The sequence below is a fragment of the Rhopalosiphum maidis genome, chromosome 4, assembly GCF_003676215.2.
Source record: "Rhopalosiphum maidis isolate BTI-1 chromosome 4, ASM367621v3, whole genome shotgun sequence".
Classification (NCBI taxonomy): Eukaryota; Metazoa; Arthropoda; class Insecta; order Hemiptera; family Aphididae; genus Rhopalosiphum; species Rhopalosiphum maidis.
The window spans coordinates 19579828-19603929 of record NC_040880.1 but is presented as its reverse complement, the minus strand read 5'-3'; the positions used below and the strand labels follow the sequence as shown (position 1 = coordinate 19603929).

At 23.2% G+C, this 24102-nt stretch overlaps 1 protein-coding gene across 1 annotated transcript in view; it reads left to right on the top strand.

Annotated features, from left to right (window-relative positions):
• The window catches only part of LOC113548604 (leishmanolysin-like peptidase), a 65181-nt gene that overhangs the window by 901 nt on the left and 40178 nt on the right, over nucleotides 1-24102 (top strand). Inside the window, exon 2 of the mRNA XM_026949566.1 lies at nucleotides 20442-20542. Within this exon, the coding sequence (XP_026805367.1) occupies nucleotides 20442-20542 (101 nt within the window). The remainder of the gene's footprint in view (nucleotides 1-20441; nucleotides 20543-24102) is intronic.

Here is a 24102-nt window from a genome sequence, read left to right as displayed (position 1 = left end):
TAAAATTTATTTTTTTCTAAAATATTTGGTAAACACTAAAATATTTTAAATGTACGTGGAAAAACTTATTGTGATATATCAGTTAGATGTTGTACAAAAGTACAAATCATAAATAAAAATTCAAACTATCTTAAAAATAGATATTAAATTGAAGGGAAAATATTATGTAAAAGTCCCAAAAATATTGTAAACACACCCCGAAATTTAAGTCTGCACACGCCTTTGGGTTAAATATTATATAATTAAATTAAATACAAAAACGTACCTATGTAGCTATTGCGTAATATTATAACTTGTATTTTCAATTTAATGTATTATAAGTATGTTTATACATTATATATTTTAATATTTAAAGTTATAGGTCTATTTTTTCTTTATAGTATCTACCAACAATAACAAAAATCTGTCTAAAAACAAGTATACTATTAGGTATAAATTAAAATTATATTTGCCACATAATTTATTTTGTGGTTATAACAAGCTTTTTTATACTTTTCCTTAAATTTGCTATTTAGTTATAAATTATAATTTATATTTAATAATCTAATATATTAATTTTTTATTACGTAAAATGTTATAAAAATATTTATTATTTATCTATTTATTAGTTAATGAAATCATAAAAGTTATAATAGATTTAAGTGTTTAATTTTCGTCAATTTTTTAATGATTGGTAAAATAATTAAAAGCTCTAATTGAGAAAAACCTCATTGTATATTGCTTGTCAAAATATGCATAGTTGCATAGTTTATATTTTATATAGTAATAGTTAGGTACAAACATATTTCAAACGAATTGTTTTTCTTCAAGTTAAATACCCACTTATTTTTATCTGCTACTTACTATAAACTAGAAAGTGTTTAAAAAGTCTGAATAAACTTTAATTTTGACTATGTAATTAACTTTCCTTGTATCGACGTATTAAATATATTTACTTGTATTTAAAAGTATTTTAATTAAAATGCAAGATATTTTTTCTTGAGTAGAATGCAATTTTGTGTTATTGTCATTTTTTGTGGTCACCCATGGCGCTCTCAAGAAATTTCGCACAAGGTTAACCGGGTACTTACTAATCATGTAATTATTAAGTATTACTAAATAAAAAAAATTCAGGTCAAATTCCCGTTCAATACTGTTGTATCGAATATTGGATATGATTAAAAACCGTATGATAGTCTGACTCGTCTTTGAAAAATATAAAGAAACATAAGATGAGTTTATTCATAAGGAATAATTTAAAAGATTAAAATGTATTATTATGAATAAAATAAGGTACAGTGAAGGTACGGTTTTTACTAATATTTACTTAAAGTGTAAACAATTTGAATTGTGTACAAACAACAACACGAAAATTACTATTGTCTAAAAGTATGATCTACATTTTATAATTAATAGATATTATGTACGTATATGTTTCAAGTAATTGAATCATTTTAATTTATTATTATTAATTTAGCGATTGTTGTGGAAGTAATACTTTTTCTGTTATAGTTACTATAGAAGTGATACCACTTGAGTTTTTTTTAATTAGGGTTTAAGAATTTAATCAGGCCATTTTTTTTATCACTTATTTCATCATAATAAATACATTTATTTTATATGCGTAAGGTAAATGTTTGAAAATGAAGGGTGCAGATGTACATTTAATAATTCAATAAATTATATTATGTTGCGATATAAAATGATTTATGTTCAATTTATGTATATATTTTTGTTGCAAATATTTACGTATCTGCATTTTACCATTTTTATATTATTGTACTTATTATACTTTATACAATATACATAACTCGTATAGTCGTATGTATAATTTGTAACAAATTATTTAAATAAATATATATTTTTAAATAATTTATTGTTTTTACAGAGTTTTGAATTTATAATAAATAGGTAGAAAGAAACTTGAGAAAACATAAAAGTATCTACTATCTTCTTTGTTAGTTATTTAGTTGATCTTTTAGGAAAATTGTTTGTGGTTTAAAAGTAATTTTAGTTTATAGGCTTAGATGTTTTATGGCTAATTTTGTAATGTAGAGGTCCTTTAGTATTATTTAGGTTATTAATGAAGTTTTTGTATTGGTTATAATAATGTTGATCTATGTGTCATTGTGTAGTTGATTTTTCCACACGGACTATTTTTTGAAAAATGTGTATATTAGACATTGGGCATGCGTAACTTCAGTAGTATTTTTGTACAAAAACTTTATGGTATATACGCTCTTATTATATAAATTTAAGGTAATGAATGTTGTAGTTTTATAAGTACAATGCGCAAAATTAACAAGATTCAACCCTTCAAAATAAATAATAAATAAAGAAATTGTTTTATAATACAAAATACAAATTGTTTAATTTTTAAATTTCATATGCTGTTTATACATTACAAGCTACTTATACAATTTTTTTATTAATTTTATAGTATACAAGAATATTTTATTGTATTAGTGCTATTTTTACAGGATATATACTTATACGCCAAATGGAAAATGAGTATACATCGTATACCTAACCTAACGTCCTAACCTTACATAATATATACCCTTTAAAATACACCGGTTTATCTGAATTGGTTCCGAAACGTCCGAATTGATCTCCAGTTTGTTACAAAGGGTGTATCCTAGTTGGTTCCCCAGTTCCCGGGTCAAAGCATTTTCTGTTTTCCTACCCATTAAATACAAACTTAGGACTGTCCACATAATATTATGCAGGTTAAAAATTATGATTTTTTGCAACTTTTATTTTTATAATTTTTTTTGTCATGGTAGGTAGATGGTAAGAAAAAGTAATAATAAATAATATAATAATGATGATTTTTTTTCTAATTAGTTACTAATTTTGGTAACGATCAAAATGATGGATATATTTATTGGAATAATGATTCGGATATTTGGTATAAAAAAAGGTCAATTATTCAAAATTTTATGTTTGTGATTTTAAAAAACCTATCTTATAACTTATAAATAAAGTTCTTAAAGGTCATTAGGAGATTGGGTCATCAGCTCAGTAAACCTGTTATCTTACAGATGGCATTATTTTTTAGTGTATGTTGGTATTAGCTATTCGATCTAACATACTATTGTTGTTAATAACCAAAAAATATTTTATTAAACAATTAAAATATTGAACTTAAATTGAGTGCATCAAATAATTTCATTATAAAATTTATTAATTTATTGGTATTTATACTGGATAATCCATTTAAAATAAGACACTTAATATTTCTAAAAATATTAATATTTTTTGCATAATTTTAAGTCGTTAAAAACAACAATTTTATAAAAAAAAACCAAAAATATTTTTTTATGGTAATCGGTTTTAACTTTTTTTAATTGAATGAATTTTTAACCCCTTACTTAAAACCCGTATATTTTTTGGAATACTACCATACATAAAATTTAAATTTTGGTCGAGTAGTTAATACAAGCGGTACCTACCATTAGAAATTTAATTTATAGATTAAAATATTCCGAATAATATTTTGTATGAAAATATAATAATAATGATCAAAGTTATATGAGTTATAAATGTATGACTAATTAGATGTGCGTAATTATTGTTTCCTCATTTTTAATCCAATACTAATTATTACAGTACTGCAAAATACATTTATAAAGTCACCAAATTTTTAATTTATGTCGTCGTATGTTTTTCATAGCTCATAAAATTGGTTTAGGTAAACTACAGGACGCAAATATCTTTGCTGACGTTATTAAACTCTTTTTAATTTACAAAATAAATTTACAACTTTGTGTCTATAGCTAATAAAATTGCATTTATTTAGTTTAAATATTTTATTTAAAAGTATAAGTTATACGTTTTTCTTAAAAACCACATAGTAATAAAATTGCATATTGGAGACCGAATGGGCGTACACACACGTAGTATTTCCGCGGTAAATCGTGATAGCCTCGAGGTGTATAAAAAGGAACACAACGAACCTTCTGTGTAGTATAATGTCCATATGCCTGTATTAAATACGTAAAGTAAAACTGAAACCGTCACAACAAGTATACCTACTCTATTAAATAACTTATTGGTGCAACGTGGTGTAGAATATGAAAGTAAAAGCTGGCTTATAGTAAAATAACGGATCGGAATACATTGTATACTATATATACTGACGAGACCCCGGAACTCTTTAGGCCTTCTTACTCAGGAAGATGTAAGACATAAAATTATTTCTATAAATATATGTACATATTATGTAAGAAGACATTTTTGACATAAAATATTCATGCATTTATATTTAATAATTATATTTTTTAATCCTAATTGTATTATACATAGGTATAATTACATGCATTAGGTGTATATCACTCAGAGGTTATGTTAGGAATTAGTATCAACTGTGCAATGTATAATTTTTTTTTTAAATATCGTAATTGTTTATATTAGTTTAATTTATTATTGATTTTAGTTTTATTTATTTCTTAAGTTTTCACTATAAATATACAATGCATATATTTTTAATCAGTTAATGAGTTAAATTTAACTTACTTAATAAGCGTTTAATTGGTCTAGGAATATAATATATTATAATAATCAGTGAATTTTATAAGTAAACATTCATTATTTTGACAATTATTTAAGTTTTTTCATATTTTATTTTACTTTAAAATCATTAATAAACTCAGTTTTGTAGAAAAAAATATGATATTTTTATCATTTATTTTACCGTTAGCATTATATATATATATATATTTAATAATAACGTACATATTTAGTTTCATATTCTTAAGCAAAATATCTTTTTGAAAATTAGTTATTAAATCGAATTTATAAGCATAAAGTATAGTTGAGAGAACTAATAAACCATTATTTTGCGGAGTACCCATGTGCATTTAGATCCACTTAGATATCTAAATTTTAAACGCTTATAAAATTATAACTTATATGCTTTTAAATAATTAATTATTCAATATTTGATGTAAATTTGATAAAATTTATAAAATACGAACTATGTATATTATACATAATGTATTAGTAATCTTCGAAAGTAACCTAATAATTAAACATTCTTTTCAACTATTCGTTCTTCTTTTTTCCTTTATGTATTTGACCATTAAGATCATACTACCAGATATTCTTTTCTTACAACTTTTTGAAATATATACACACACCTGCATTTTTATAAAAATAAAAATACAAGTTCAGTATTATTATTTTTATTATTATTATTATTGGGCGATTATTAACTCGGTCTGGATTTTTTTTCAGGAAGAAATAATTGACGTGTAAAGTCGGCCCGAATTAAAATAAACGTTTAATTTTCTTATAATATTTTTGAGAACCATTTAGTATTACCCAGAGAACACCATGCGGAGGTGATTCTCAGTATCCTACAAAAATTATTTTCATTTTCATATTATTCATAGTATAAAATTTGTTGCCTATTTATAAATATTAAAATTTTGTAAAAATGTAGATAAAATGTTTCATTGTTGGATTTAATTTGACTATTCAATTCAAAAAATATAAGTAAAATGTATTTATGTACAATTGTAAGTGTAAAAAAGTGTAAAAATATAAGTAACATTGTAGTGCAATAATGTAAGGTTATAATATAAATCTTTTTTTTTAAGTAAAACGCCATGTGTTCGACGTATTCACTCACCCATATTTTTTTGTTTTTATATTTTTAAGTGTTCTTTCTAAGAATTCTTTTTTTTTTAGTTTTTGTAATTTGAAATTGAAATGGTACATTTAGGCTGCTCATTTTAATGTACGTTTATGTTTGTAATTCTTTTAATTTTATAATGACGGAATATATTATATTGATGTGAATTGAATTGAAACTTAAATTAAAATGCGCATGAAATGACTCACATGTATTAGGTGTTAAATACGTATCAACTAATGCACAGGCCCATACATCATGCAGAAAAATAGCATCTTCTCCTATGTTCAAAAGTCCTATGTGAAAATGAAATCATTTGTCTCAATGTTTAAATAGATTTTAACAATCGTTAATAACAAAATGTATATGATAAAATATAGTACTTTATTTTTTTCTTTATTATTTGCAAATTAAATTATGCGGTGCTTATTATATTTTATTGGTCAAAGTTATCGAGCCGAGTTTACAACCGACCTTATTTATTATTTTAAATTTCCGGGCCAATTTTACAAAAAAAAAAAAAAAGTTGAATCATTTATTATTTATTTTTAAATAATATAATAACATAGTATTATATTAGTAGAAGTAAAATAATTTCAAATAATTAATATGACGTGAATTTAAAAATAAGATATGAGTATTTTAAAATGTATCGAAATATAGAGTAGTGCTTTTGTATAATTGTTAGTAAATATTTATATTAATTATTATGATTTAATTTAAAATTAAAAAATGTATCAACGTAAATCCAAAACAAAAATAAGCAATATTATAATCCTAAAATTAAATAATTTCACAGTATTTACAATCTATTTATTATTACACAGTATAATAAACAATTTAATATAACTTAAAATTATATTAATTAACTTTATAATTATTTTTTATTTTATTTTTATTTTTATCATACAATTTATTTATTTTTTAGATGGGTGGTTGCCCAATTTAAGTATACATTTTTTATTAGTATATAATTATTACATAAGATTATAGTTGGAAATAATTTCAGCAAGTAAACAATTTTAATGTACATTAAAATCATTTTTAGTTACACTAAGAAAAGAATCAATATTATAGATTGTGTAGTACTATGACCAATGACCAGGAATCGAGTAATTTAAATTAGCAAGTAGATTAGGAAAATAAATTTTTCATTAACTGATTTAAAAATGAAACAGATCTAACCTTATTCGTCTTGTTTTTAATGATTCGAGGTTTATAAAAGTTAATAATGACTTGTAAGAGCATTGAGATTGTCATATAACGTTGCATCTAAAAGATAATGTTCTCAAAAATCGATTTTAAATTGATTATATTGTTTGTATTGAACTTACTATATTTCAACAAATAATCAACAATTGATCGTATATAATATGCGCAATATAGTTATTCAATACATAATGAATTTTTAAAGTTCTTGCAACTTTGATTTTTAAAGCCTAACCCAGATGAGTATTTAATTGTAACTACGTATTATTTATATATTATATGCATCACTTATTAGTTATTACTAAAGTACTATACTTATATTTTTAATTATTAGTTTGTACTATGTATAAATACATAATAATCAATTTTGTTACCGTTGAACCTTGAACTGTTATTAGTTTTCAAAATAAATAGCATACCTGTTGCCGCTGTTTGTACTTGATTAACATGTATATTATATACATAAATAAATAATATTCATATATTTTCATATTTATATTTACTTGTAATTATAAACTTTAATAACATTATATAATTATTAATACAATTTTAAATTTATTATTAAATATTTTATTGTTCAATTAAATCGTGTAAATAGATATTTACTAAAAAATTTTTAAACCTAATAGTATCTAATATCTATAACGTGTACAGTATTTAAAATAAATAGTAATATAATATAATGAATGTAATAGAATTTTACAGACCATGCAGTATTTTGATATTTTTAATTCATATTTATTGTTGAAAATAATAAACCACGTTATTAAAATAATAATTCATTACCCTAAATCTGTATAAGTTAATAATTATTTTAATGGTACAGATGTTTTTGCGATTTGATTTCTTTGATTCACAAGGGATAAAATGGATCCATTTATTTATTTAATTTATCATTATGAATCATAATATTATTAACTTATTTTAAATTCTACACTTTTTCAATAATTTGGTACAAAAAATTAGAAAACACTTTTATTTTTTTTTTATTGTTAATTGGTACGTTATTAAATCATAAACAATTTATTATTATTCATGAATATTTTTAGTCTTCGTAATTCATAATTTTTCTTAAAATTTAATTTGAAATAATAAATGAGTTTTCATTTGGTTGAACGAATAAAAGTAATAATGAAATGTCAATGTGATTTAATATATACATTATATCTTTTTCCGACATTATAATAATTTTAGGCAGAGGAATGGATAAATAATACAATTTACCGGAGAAAGTCGCATCACTAGATAATATTGCTATTTTACATTAAAAAGAACATGCTAGAAAATCATGTGTATGACGAAGAGCACACAATTCGATTTCAACTCAACATTTATTTTTGGCAACCGTTTAAATGGTGTTACAATTCTATCGTGATGATTATTCTTAAAACGTATTTGTTTTCACTTGGCAAAATTTCACAAAATATTTATCAGCTTATGTCTATCGAGTTTTAAATGCTGTTATGAATAAAATAGTAATGTGACATTAACCTCAATAATAAAATTTAAATTTTTTGTCTGTATTTCATACTTTCATTGCGTCATTGAATTTCTTAAGCAATTTTGTATAATTTGTAGATGTTTGAAATGTATCTATTTAGTATACGTAATACGTTAGTAAGTATTTAATTTTTTTTTATAATATTGCAATAGCCGATATTTAAAATAATTATATTATAATAGTACATAATATTATGTTTACTTGTACATGTGCCTACTATACATTATTATGTCCTGTCTGTAAAAACGCTTTTTCTGTTTTATGTTAATATACTATAATATACAATTATAGAAATTGGGTATGGATTATTTTTGGATATGATAATATTATATAATTTTTGTCGTTTTATTGTTTTAAACTGGAATATTATCGCAAACTATGTGGATATTAGAAAAAAATATTAATGATGTAATATATTACAAAGTTGTATTTGAATCCAATTACAAATACAAAAAAACAGTTGAACCAACTGTGGATTTAATGTCAATATATCTTATTTTTTAACAAACTGAAGTTTGATTAGCACCTCATTTACAGATCAAAGTATTGAACTTTTTATTGCCTAGGTTGCCTACTAAATAAATGTAAATAACAAACAAAAACCTGTTTTTTTTTTTTGTTAAGAATGTTATTACTTATAATACTGTTAGAAGTGTTTAACGATGAAAAAAATAGCAGGAAACCAGTTTTGTCTGCTTCTTTTTGTACCAGACTCAGAGAACCGTTATGCAACATTTAGATTCACATTTACAAAAACAAGTGTTCAATATGATATGACTATATAGGATGTATGGATAGGTGGTAATAATAATAGGACAGTACAACAAATTAGCTTTTAACAAGGCTCCGTTATAATTGATTCTAAATTACAGTATAGGTTATTAATAATTTTAATTAGTTGATATTTTTTATGTTGATATATTTTAAATTAAATTTAAATCTAATTTATTTATAAAAATTTGTTCAAACTTTTTAATACATTTGTGTTTAATTTATTTATGATTTTAAATTAATGAAATTATTACTATCCAAAATTTGTTTTAAAAATATGCTTGACGCTTTTTAAGATTTTATTTAAATATAGTAGGTATAATGAAATTGATTCATTTATATTTTTTACTATTTGGAAAATAAATCGTGTTGCTATATTTTATGTTATACTTCATGTGATAATATTATATTAATATTGTAGTTATCATTTTTAAATGACGATTTTTTTAAAGTATATTATATATATATGAACTATACTAATATCATTATAGAACTTACATTTCTTTATTTATAACCATAACTGTTATTTTAGTTTGAACACATAATTATTCAAATATTTTATTTTAAGAAATCAATAGATATTTTAATTTTGACGTGTCTGAATAACGTTTTACAATTTCTTTTCAACTGTTAGATGTCTAAACTTTAAAACTTTGTGCACTTTTACAGTCTAGGATTGTCTTTGAAAGTGTTTTTCAAAAATAAAAATACCTACAAAAGAAAAGTAAAAACTGAATATTAATATTTATCGTTTCCTTTCTCCTGCTCTAAATAAAAAAATGTAGGTGGTATTATTACTGCGGTTAAATAAAACTATTTAAATAATTCATAGATATAATATATAGGTATTATCTGTAATTGTTTTGATTCCTAACAGATTTTAATATTTGAATTCTAACTTCATAATTAGGTATTATTATTATTTTATTTTTTACAATGAAATTTTAGTAAATCTAGGTCTTCAATGCATTATTATAGCCCATGTCCTACCTCTACAGTCTACACCTGTAATATAGGTATGTCTACAGTATTATTTGTTGCGTTTTTATTATGCTTAAAATCGGTTATTGTTATTCAATTTATATGGTTGTTATTTAAATTTTTTTTTACATTGAATTAATACTGCCAAGACAAAACAGGTCGCGTATTTATAATAAGTTAAGACATGCGGAATAATAATAACGATTATAAAATTGTCATGCGCAAATATTCTATGCTTGGAAATATCCGTAGTTAATATGCACCATGATTGATAAATCTTATGTTTATTTTTTTTATAACTGTCAATCATAATCTTTAAAATGTTTCATTTTTATATTATTAACATATTTTTATATTTTTATTTGTTCCGATAATGTTTTGCAATGTTATCGTTTATTTTAAAGTTGCTATTTTGTATATTATTTGTATTGATTCTAAAATGTCTACTTATTTGTATAATATGATTATTAAATTTAGTTTCTAATGCTGATCTAACTTTAAATTTTGTTTCTCTTTTAATATAAATACATATTATTTAAATGATATAATATACAAAACTATACAAGTTATTTTATTTTTATAATTTGTATTCCCTGTTTATTGTTTATGTAGCATATTGATGAGTGGTCGTATTTATTTAGTTTATTATATAGAATTTGCACGTTATATTAATAATCTTTTTAGTTAAAATTATTATTGAAGTAGATACCACCTTTTGAATATAATTTAGACTACTTTCTTATTACTGTCTATAGCAAAAACCATGATTTTTCAAATGGCCTAACCGCCTAACTGTGATTTATATTGATTATTATAGCGATATTCATAATACCTCAGAGTGAAAATATTTTAAATAGTAAATACCACTGATTATTTATGTTTTTGATATATCGTTAATAATTATTTATTGTGCTTTCTTTCTAAAATTACAACCGTGGATCGTAAACCATTGTTCTTACAGAAAAAATAGTCTTTCGGAATAGTTACCTAGACATAACGTAATACATATTGTTTTTTCCATAGAATACCAACTTTGTTATTTCCGGATATACATTGTTCTCATTCTTGATTACTTCATTAAATTTAACGTTTTCTATGGTGTATACTACAATAATAAGCATTATTGTTACATCATGTTTTCTGTTTTTCAACATTTCTATTTAAATTTTATGTATACATAGCAACATCAATTGACACTATCGATATCTCTAATTTTCGCTACTATTACTTACTAACTTTAAACATTAAACAATTCTAATTGTCGATTGTATCTTTACACGCTTTGTAATATCTAGTAACAGCCACATAAAAAAAGATTATTTAATTATCAAGGATTATATTTAAAATTATAAATTATAATTTTTGTATTTAAGCAATATTTTTTATTTCAGTTAATTTTATCTCTTATCATTTTCTATATAGAAGAAGTTATGTTCCTAAAGTTTCATCGAGTTAGTTTGCATGGATGTTATGTTAAGGATTTTTTTTATAGTTTTTTCTATAGCAAAAATGAAAAAAATACCGATAAAAAATAATGAAATTTATTATACAATTGATTTAACAAACTATAATATATAGTTATGTTATTTTTGTTACAATTTAGAAAAAAATGCATAATTGACCAGTAAGTAATAATTTAAGAATCACAATTCTTTTTATAAGGGAAGCTTAAAATACGACTTATATTAATATTACAGTGAAACTTCCATACAACGCACTTCCATTTTACGAAATTTTCTGTTTAACGAAATATTTTTAAGAACTATGATTTTCATTGTTAATGAATACGTAATTCTATTTAACAAATTCTTCCATATTACGAATTTTTTTTGTTGCTTATTCGAATTCGTTTTATGGAAGTTTTACTGTATTTGATTATTTTTAACTAAATTGTATCTATTTTTTTTTCTTTCCTTGATGGCCAACTCTCACCAGTAAGATAAATAATGAATTAATTTTAAAATTTGATTTAGCCTAATAAATGTAATAAACGATAAACGTTCAGCGTGTGCGAAACACGTCCACTTAACAAAAGTAAATGACTTTATCAAATCATATGTATACTTAAAAAATAGTAAAAATACTCATAAATCTATCCTTTAAATTAAAAAGATAACCTTATAAACTTCTGCTTAAACTCGTGTAATAATATTTAATATTGGGGTTCAAGGTTAGGTTAGAGAAGTTAGGTTTTATAAATGAAAATAGTGTGATTAAAGACGTTTTCACACCCAAGTCATAGAAACACACGACTATAGTTTATTTTTTTACTAATATCTCAATTTTATAATATAACTATGTTATTTGTGACGTATTTGCAGATATGCCATGTATATAACTCAAAAACGCTTATTAATCATTTTACAATTTGAACTTAGGTTTCATTTAAATTTTAGTTTCAAGTTTGAAATAACAATAATTTGGAATTGTGTACCATAGGTATCTATTACTTTACTTACTTTATCTAATTATATAAGTTTGTACGACGAATGTGATTTTTAATCTTAAAAAATCATAGTAGTCCACGGATAAAACCTATATATTTTTGTAGGTAGTTTTTTTTATACTATTTTTACCGGAAATTTTGTTCTGCCAGTTGAGCATGAAATTCAATTATTATGTGTAAAAAAATCTATGTTCCCAATGGTTATGTAGTATGTGTTTCTTAGTCTATGAAATAATAATTTATATGTTGTAGACGAATCTATTGTATAATATTCAAGTAACAAACGTATTATATGACTCATTGCGGGGGGTTGGTTGAATGTAGGTATGAGAACGAATAATATGTATAAAATTTGGTTATGAGCAAGCAACTTCTAAATAATAATAATAATAATAAATGTGTTTCCATCTTACTCTTCTTTATTGCATTAACATTATAATACCTATAAAAAAAAAAAAGGAAGCGCTTTATTTAAGCATCAATTTTATTAACTTTTACTTTAGTTTATTTAAACCATGATTGAGTGTAAAATGTAAGTTATAAAACATTTATATTGTATTATATTAAATATAGAGTTTGTTTACACGGGGCATGTGAATATATTATATAGGGTGTGTATTGTGTATTTAGAAAACATAAATATTTACTTTAATAATATATAGGTACTTATCCTTGTTTTGGTTTAGTATACAAACTATTCAGTATAATCATATATAGACGAGGGATTTCATATATTTCATAAATAATTTTACTGATGCGTAAGTTTATATTTTACAATATATTTATCTGATTTTTAGTAGAAAATTCCTGTTATTATTTAATAATTTTTAATGTTTTACGTACTACTTAAATAAATAGTATACGTTACCAAACATCAGAAGTAACTCGATTCTACGGATTTGAAAACAAAATTAAACGTCTTTACTACTACTCTAGCTGACACAGGACGTAGGTATTTCTATCGGAAGACTCCGAAAATTCCTACAACGAAAAATAATTACGCTCATATCCTATTACCTAAATCTTATTATTTTTATACTTACTGACTCTTTATGTATTGTCTCTACTCATTAAAATTAATATTACTTACAAACTTAAACGTAGCAAATAGCTACAATATATTATAGATATATTATAGTAATAATTAAAATGTAACATGTTATGCTAAAATAATAAAAAATAAAAAATAACAACCTATTTAAAATGTATTTTATAACTATTGAAGTCTTAGTTATATTCTTACACTTATATTATTAATAATCGTATTTTCTTTTTTATAAATTTTTCAAATACGTGCGTTCCCACTTAAATAAAGATTTTATTAAAATGGTAAGCCATTCATCATTAACATAAACTATAAATTATAGTGTATTTAATATTTATGAAACCTTTTTTGGAAACAATTTAGGCTTATCTATAGCAACCAATGTTTGTTTAATTTAAATTAATTTAATATTTTTGGTAAAGATTTCATTCTTAATAACAAAGGTTCAATATTGATAAATAAATTTTAAACTGTTTAATATTTAAAAACGACTATTGTTTCTCAGTATTTTCTCATCGGAGCAATAATTTCTACTACGATAACTATAACTATCTACACATTATAGGAATAACAATAGTCAATAATATTCGTGTCTAATAAATAAATCTTACAACATTCGGTCAGTCTGTACGTGATGAATCTCCGTATAACGGTTCGTAATGGACAATCGAAAAATTGCGTAATCCTATGGCATAGTTCCAGAAGGTACACGACCGAGTAAATTAATTTTGAGTCTAATTCACATTGACAGAAAATTATTTATCTCTTCCTTTATTTCTTAGTTTCTTTCTTACTGCAATTTATTAAAATATAATACGTTATGTATCTTTTATTAATTAAATAGTATTGAACTTTTCATTCATTGAAATAATAATAATAATAATAATAATGATAAAAAAACATGGTCAGCACGTATAATAGTTATGTATTATTTTCATATTTTTAATAATTATAAATCTATACAATTTTTATCACGATTTTATTAGTAAAATCTATTTCCAAAATGTCTTTTTAAAATGAAAAATAAATAAATATCAACTAAAACTATTTATATCATTTATATAATTATCTATGTAATTTCATTCATAATATAGTTATAATATTTGTGAATAATTATTTGAAAATTAATTACTAAAATCACTATACAGTGTGATTCTTTTAACGTTCATTCATTATCTCGAAAAGTGTTAAATTTTTAATAACGACGTCAAAAACCCTCAATATTTGACGTAAGTGTGTTTCGGTATGCAAGTCTTTGACTGTTTTTCGATTAATTGTTTGTTTTCATTTTTCTAGAATCTTAAATCACAGTTTTTAAAAAATAAAATATATTTTTTCCCCTCTAGATGTTCCATTTAATTTCCTGCCATAGACAACGTCTTTAATTTTATTGAATATCAAATTGTATCGTTTTTTTGGTCTTGACGTAATGTCAAATATATAATTATATAATTCACATATTTTACTTCATTGCTAATAAATAATATCACGACAGATATGTTGCAATGGCTGATTTAATTTTAGAGTAATTTATAGGTAGAAATAAATTATCATTATAAAAACACACGCGTAATAAATTAATATAATAATATGTGTATATTCGACACGGCTCGGTGGAGCGTTACGTATAGGAAGTCAACAATGTAACTAAATAAAGTTTCAACTACTGTGTATTTCCAGTCTACATCAATTAGTTTCAATCACATGTACAATATGATCCCAAATTCACATAGTAATTGCAATTCGTATAATGCATATACATTATGTACGCAGAGATACATTATGTAGTATCCATCTATGTATAGGGCTTATTGATTTCATGTTTTTTAAACTAAAAAAATAATGTACGTGTTATGTAAATTGAGTATATAATAGAAATATATATTATATTATATATTATATTAGAAATATAATTAAAGTATTATATCTATTAATGGTTTATTTTCATGTATATTATATTTTTGAATCTACTTTTTTTTTATTATTAAAATTCCAACAAGATATTTTATTTAAAATGTACTTAATTGTTTAAAATTCATTTTTAATTATTATTTATTTTAAGTTCTTTCGAAATTTGGTTATTTTTAACTATGATATACTATTGTTTTTAATAGTTAGTTTAATAGCATTCAATATATATATATATATATATATTAAGATGAAAGTAAGCCTTAGAATAATTTTTCGTCACTGTCACGGATGGTTATTATGGAGGGTCAAGTGCAACGCACGAAATACGATTATAGTCGAATTTGTATTATTGACCATAATATTAACTAATAGCTATGAAATCATAAAAAAAAATGCAGATATTTTTTTAATAGTTTTAAATTTTTGGTTTCTAAAAAATAATATAAACAATAAGCTAGGTAAAACCATGACAATTTATATTAATATATAATTTCACGGATTACCTCAAAGCGTTACTAATATGAACATAATATTTATATATTTATACAGCTATCGACTAGCTTAATTAAATACTTTATTTACTAATTATTATGCTGTAACAGTTGTAATAAATTAAATTTACTAGAATTAGTATATTAAAACGGTTTTATATTATACTCATCACTTGCACATTTATATGTAATCGTTAATGCTCATTAGATTAAGTTATTCGGTAGTCTGGTGTAATAAAAATCTTTTTAATTTGCATTATAGTCTAACGTGCATTAACCATTAACTATAGATATTTTATTATGATTGTTATTAACTTATGTATATATTATTTAATAAAACGTTATACATAATTAAGTGCTTGCAGCTAAAAATTGAGTTTTTCTAATTATTGATGTATTTTATCTGTATTATTTTACATATAAGGATGTAATTGATATTATTACGACCTATTCTCATATAAAGTTCTGAGATTTGAGAACTGAGAAAAGCCGAATTACTGAGACTAGTGATATTTGAGAGGAAAGTTTTAAGAAAATTATATAGACCTGTCTTTGATACTCAAACAAATAGATAGAGAAAATTACATAATTATGAACTTTAAATGCAGTTTCAGAGATCTGATATAGTTAAGGAGATCACAAAAAGTATACTTATGTGGGTGGGTCACGCCTGGTGTAAGCAAGGATCTCTAGTTAGGCGGTTAATAGAAGAAGAGCCTAAATAGGAAAAAAACCTTTGGGGTAATTTTAAATTAAAGTGGGAAAATTGTGTAAAGAATGATATAAAAACGATAGGATTAGAAATCAGGTGAAGGGAAGCTACAGAGGACAGATGTGAAGATTTGTATTTAGCGGCAAAGACCAGAACCAATAGAGAAGAATATAATACACATAACGTAAAACTCGTTTTAAAATTCAAACAAAAAAAAAAAAGCCCGCAAAAATATTGTCAATGATGTTATTTCAAAGTTTGATAATAGGTTTAAATTCATTCTAATATTGAAACTAATGAAGCTATACGTGAATTGTTGAACGAAAATTTACCTGTTATACGTACTTGTAACATGGGTACAAGAAAATCATATAGCATTATTATAAATCTAATAATTCATTTTTATTAGGTATGAATATTGAATACAACACAATAGGTACCGGTTAGTCTAGTGTACAATGCTGTAGTGGTTGGTGCACACACGCAACAGAGTATATTAGGTAACTGGGTGCACATATTATTATATTATAATATGCTCCCAGCCCGTTCATGTAACATAGTTTGATATATATGTATATATAATATTATAAATTTATAATAATGTATGGAAGTATTGAAAACATATTTATCACATTTTACAATTTTATTTTTATATTTTGAAAAAATATATATATAAATATATTTTTATTTTTATAAATTCAAATAGCTAAAACGAGTAAATTACTCGAAATAACATACACAAAACTGAATTTAACCTATATTGATTTACTTAGCAATAATAGTTTCCTACATATAAAATTGTGTTTATTCTATGAATATATATTATATTATTTAATTTATCAAAAGCAGATAAAAACAATGTAATTTGAATACATAATACTCTATATATTTGGGTATAACGAAGTCGCACAATGTTGCAGTATATATATAAATACTATATAATAATAAAACTATACTTACGGGTATAGAAAAATAACAATGTTTTGTTAAAATCCTACTCTCATAATAATATTTATTAAATTATGTAGCTTGTATTATTATAGTTAAAATGTTGTAACATCAACTTCCTGATATTATGGTGGATTTAAAAATGTAGTCACGAGGCTTTTAATTACTCGATTTAATTTATGCAATTGCAAGTATACCTATTTGAAAACATTAGAATTCCGGAAATTTTTTTTTCATATGAATACGTTGGATTCGATTTAACTGTATAATACTAGTATCAATTTGATTTTAATCGGAGCAATAATGGTTTTCATTATTGAATTTTTTTTTTTTTATTAGATATTTAAACATGAAAAATGATTTCTCTAACAATTTTAATTATTTTGTTGCTATCTAAAAAATATTATTCAAACATATTATTTTCTTTATGCAATTAAAATATTTAAATACATTAAAATCTAACTTACCATAAATTCATAACAGTTTACAGTTGCAGTACAGGCATAAGTTAATAACAATTATAATAGTTATTATGTTATGTTTATTTATCAAACTACCGTATTAAAACTTACCGTATAGCAAAATAAAATACTAATATTGATATTAATTCAATTTTAAAATATCTTTAGGGATTGTATAGGCTGACAAGATGTTTTCACATCAGAATAATTATTTCAAGGTATGTTATGATTTGTCATTGAATTTCAATTGAACACAACCATTATACATTTATACTCAGAGCCTACTCAATGACGAAGTAATCTCGATATCTACTATACAGCAGTGTGACTTCCCCAGTTTTTTTATTGTTATCCTATGATCAATCTACCTTGACTGCAATTCCGCTTAAGCGATAGGAAATAAATAAATATGGCAAGTAAAAGAAATTTACCTATTAGATTACATATTTTTTACTTTGCTTAGCTACCGAATATCGGAATATTATGCAACATTGATTTCTTTTTTTTTTTTGTTCATTGTGTTGTATAATTTGGGTCCCTTAAATTTATCTCCGAATTAGGTACGTGTGTATTTTTAATTTTATATGAAAACGGTTTTGAGAAAATAATATATACGTTTATTTTCGTAATGTATTAAAAAAATTATAAAATCGATTATTTAACCAACATGTACGCCGTGCCCTCATGTGTTGTCTTTGTCTTATACCCATCAGCATATTATTATACACCGCTATACAGTTTAATTTTAAGCATTTTGATTATTGTGTCTGATCAGAAGATAAGACTTATATTGGCCACGGATAAAAATACATAATATTAATGTACAAACGATGTTAGCAAAGCGACTTGAATAGCGATTATATTTTTGACATAATTGGTCATCGCTATAGCGGCGAATAGATATTTGTATTTTTACTAATGTACAATATATACCAAATTTATGTTCAGCAGAATCTATTTTATGGAGTTAGCTGTCAATTGACCTACTATCAAACTTAAAAGGTAAGAATATTATTTAGGGTATCGCGTAACTTTTTATTGATATTTTAATTATAAAGTGAGTTATACGAGCATTTTAAAGATTTAATATTTTATATAGTTATAAACTTGTAACTCAGTTTAAAATTAAAATATCTAAAAAAACCCTACGTGAAGCCTTAGATAATATTCTTACCGTCAAGTTGAATAGTAAGTAAATTTACTTTACTATTAAAGCATATTAAAACAAACAGCATAAAATTGATTTTTCTGAACTTAAATTTGTTACGGTGTACGTTAGTGAGATAAAGACAGCACATGTGGGTATGACCTATACTTAAAATGCACGGAATATACATATGTATAACTAATATTATAATACCATAGATGTCATATAAGGTTGTCAAAAAAATTAATATGTGGTGTATTAGTATACGCCTATAATATTGTTTTTATTTAAAATAATTTTCAAGCAATTTTTAAATGAACTTTAAATTTTGAATATATTGGTTTTAAAATGATGTACCTGTAATATAATATAAAAAAATATTAAAGTATATTTTTGTGTGCCTTTGGAGATATACCTTTTGGAATAGTAAACATTCTTCGATTTTCTACTTTATAGCTGGATTTTGTTAGAAAATTGGATCTAGTTGGTACTTTAAGGAAAAGTAAAAAAATTCTCAGTGCTTTTAAAAATAATCAGAGAGAATAACTACAAAGTTTGTTATGCTCGGTCAAAATTCTTGAAAATATATTACAAGGTTCTACATCCACATGAACATATATGATTCATTCTTATAGAAATTTAAAAATATTAAAAATAAGCAGCGAAAAATTTTTTTAAACGTTTGATATTTAACTTTCTAAGAAATTAGTTATTTCGATGGAAACTAACGGTTTTAATTATTTTGTTATAATTTAAAAAAATATTATTTGTATGTATTTAAAAATTTTTTGCTACTACGTATATTATTATTTACTAAACAAACGTAATGATAATTTTAAAATTATATAAAATTATCTTATGATAATAAATAAGTATATAATCTGTGCAATTTATTTTGGCACCAATTAGTTCAGCTTATACAATATGCATTAATAATAGTAATAGATATGCAATAACATATTTCTTAAAAATATAGACTTATCGATCAACTGTCTTTGATCAGAATTGTGTTTCGTTAACTATTTATTAATTTAATTGTTTCATATTACCTAAGTGTTTTTACCATAAATCATTTTAAGTGATCGTGTTCATTGAATGAGATCACAATATAGTTAATTATATGAATTGCTTTTTAATAATGATAAATGATGCTTAGTTGTGTTAATACATATATTTTTATCCATTTTTATTGTTATTGCAGGTAATACATGGAGTGCACATTGAATCACCGCACATAATGAGAAAAAGAAGTGTGAATCAGCCGCTGCGAATTCTTCTCTATTACGACGAGAGCGTGTACAGGTATATTATTATGTATATTATTATGATATACTATACGTTTATTGTAATTAATGATCATCAAATCACATACTTATATACAATTATTACGTTAAATTACAATGAATGCATTTTTTTGTGTACACGACAAAAATGAGTTGTTGTTTTTTTATTATTATTATTCTTTTATGTATATATTGTTATAAACTATAATGGCGTTACAATCTTGAGTCTTGACGTAATAATTTCTCAATGAAATACGTCATGATGAGCACGCATAGATGCTATTTTGTATTTACCGACAAGTCGTGACGTTTGGTTATTATTTTAATTGACGATATATTGCAAACAGACGCTATGATCTATCTTAACGTTTTGTCTTAGAAGATAATATCACTATTTAATATTTATTTAAATATATCCTTCGTATATTCTATCGTCTGTATTTGTATAGATAGAAACAGAATAATTTAGATGTCGTCTTTAGATAAATCGTTTATAAATACTATTAATCAAATTATTATATATTTTAACATTTCATTTTTTTTAGAAGATATTTATATAAAAAAAAATTTCATTCACACATTATTATAATTTGATGTGTCGATCAGTTTCAATTTTGCTGCCGTTAAACTTCGCCTAATTTTTTCTAAATTAAGATATTATATTATTTAATTATACATAGCAGTTTTTAGTCAACAAAATCCAATATCAAATTGTGTTGGTATACCTATTATAAAATCATAAATAAAAAATTCAAAATAAATATTAGAGCACTGAGTATTACATTATAGTTTATAATAAAGAAGATAAATTCAAATTTCTATATATTTATAATAATTTTCAGTGTTATATGAGTATAACTACTATTAAAATTGATTTTATTTGTACTTTATATCAAACAATATAATAACAATGAAAATAATAACAATAATTTTATAATTATTATTATAAATAATTACATTTATTCCATAATATAGGTTGGTACTCCGCGATATTATATTATATCTACGTTTACTTCTCTACTATACATAAGTAAATAATCGATTACTTGAATAATAATATTAAGAAAAATAATTAACAGAATAATTTGGGAAATAAACACTGGGGGGGGGGGGCAAGATGAGACGGTGGCTAGACGGGATACAGCTGTCCTGCCCTATAAAAATTAAATTTAGTTTTACTTACTTTATATCTGTAAATTAAAATAAAAATGCAAAATGCTCAAGTGAAGTTCCTTGGATTTTGTAGATGATAAATAATTAGGAAGTTATACTTAAATGTAAACTTCCTAATTATTTTAATCCATACTTTTGTGCATAGAATATATTTGTGAATATACAATGAATAATTCTAAATCGTATTTAAAAGAATATTTATGTTACCTATTTTAAACAAAATTAGGTACATGCTTGTTTGTTTTTTGATGCAGAATAAATTTGCGTATTCTTAGTTATTATAGCATCAGTATAAAATACAAATAAAAATTCACGTGACCATAATATTATTGAACACTTTCTCATCAACAGTTTTCAATTAATAAAGTTTACAGTTAACTTCATATAATTAACATAAATTGCATTAGACTAAATATAAAAGATTTCATTTAAATAAGAATTATACTTATGTTGTTAATAAACATTTGTTTAATATTATGTCATATTTATTTAAGCATGCTTTTTTGGGTAATATTAAACATATTCAAATAATTATTAATACATCGTTAATTCTACCAATTGATATGCTATTAATGTTAAATATAAAATAAATTAATGTTTGTTAGTAATTATTTTTATTTTTTTATTTAATTTGTGATAATTAACATAACTCACTTGTCCATGTACTATTATAGCCTATAAGTATATTCATAGTTGCATTTATTTTAATGTGATTTTGGAATTTTTTCAACTAATTTTTATAGTTCATTGGAATTTTATTAAAACTACGTCCAAGTCCCACAATTATTTATCATGTACATAAAGTATTCCCTATATTACTTTTAGAGCCCAATTTAGGAAATATGGGCTAAGGGCAATATAATTTTAGGGACCTTTAATATTTGTCAAATGTTATTTAAAAAAGACAGTGAACATAAAATATAAAATTATTGCATTAGTGAACAAAATTTTTATTCACAGGACATAAATTAATTTTTAATACTTGTATACAATTTAAATATAATTATTAACTATCGATAGATGGTTATAATAATGTCATTACAAATTAAAAATATTAACTAATGTTTACTGATATACATAATTTAAATGTCTAACTAAAGCAATAATAATATCATACAATTTCACAGTGCCACTTTAATATTCATAATCATCCAACAGGGGTCCAAAGCCCAAAATAATATCGGAGCCCGAAGTTACAACCTCCTAGCCCCTTCCTTAAGTTGAGCTGATTATTTTTTATGCGTTACGCTGATACTTAACAAGAAAATGTTTGTGTGTTTTCTAAAGACTAATGACACGTTGTTGTGAACAAACTGAAAAGTATCATTCATCCAAGGTTGCATCAACATAATATTATTCTACTAATGTTTTTCTTATGAGGATTTTTAAGTTTTCATTCTACTCATATGTTTAAGTTGTATTGTTAGAAAAAAATACAATTTAGTAAATAGTAATATTGTTGATGATACCACGTAATAAATTATATATGTGTGTATATAGTGTACCATAAATAAAATTAATACCTACATAATTGTATTATTGAAATGTTTTCCTTATTTGATTTTTATAATTAACAATTTTAATTGTAAAATGTAACTTAATTGTCAACAATGTCCATTAGTTTACGTATATTATATAACTTACTAACTATTAGAACGGAAATAATATTAATTTACAACTTCAGTTTCTTTTTTTGTTAAATAGACAAAATACACATGCAGTTATTCAAAAATAATTATGGTTAATATTAGGCTTTTAATATCATCGGCATGTTAATAATTATTTATAAAATTTGAGAAATTTATTTTTGATTATTTTTAATAGAATGATAAATATAGGTCTGTATGTATTTATCAATATATATCAAATATAATTGTGAACTGATAAAACATATATGTTATAATTGTTTTAAAAACCATCTGTGAAGTATAACGTATTTTGAATTTAAAATAATGATGATGTACCTATATAGTTTGGTATTATTAGTTTTTTGTTCAATAGGAATAATAAATTGTTGAATTTTATAAATAATAAAATTCTGCTTAGTTTAGTCCATATTTTGTTAAAAGCGGATACTTGCTTAACTCTTATCTGCTTTTTCGAGGTTCTTTGACAATTTGTAAAATGTCTTTTTTAATTACTTATCTTTAAAGTACGTGATACATTTATATGATTAAGTTGCTACGATAGTAATAATAATATTGCAATAGGTACCAAACACTTAAACAATAATAGCTTAAATAGTTAATTTTAGTACTCAATTAAATAGTTTTTGTAATAATGTAATTTCTATATTCATTGCATTTTAATTCCTAACATACCTATAATTTACTCAAAATTTACAATTTTAATAATATAGTCCTACGTAACATACACATTATAATAAAACGAGCTACACTCAGAGTT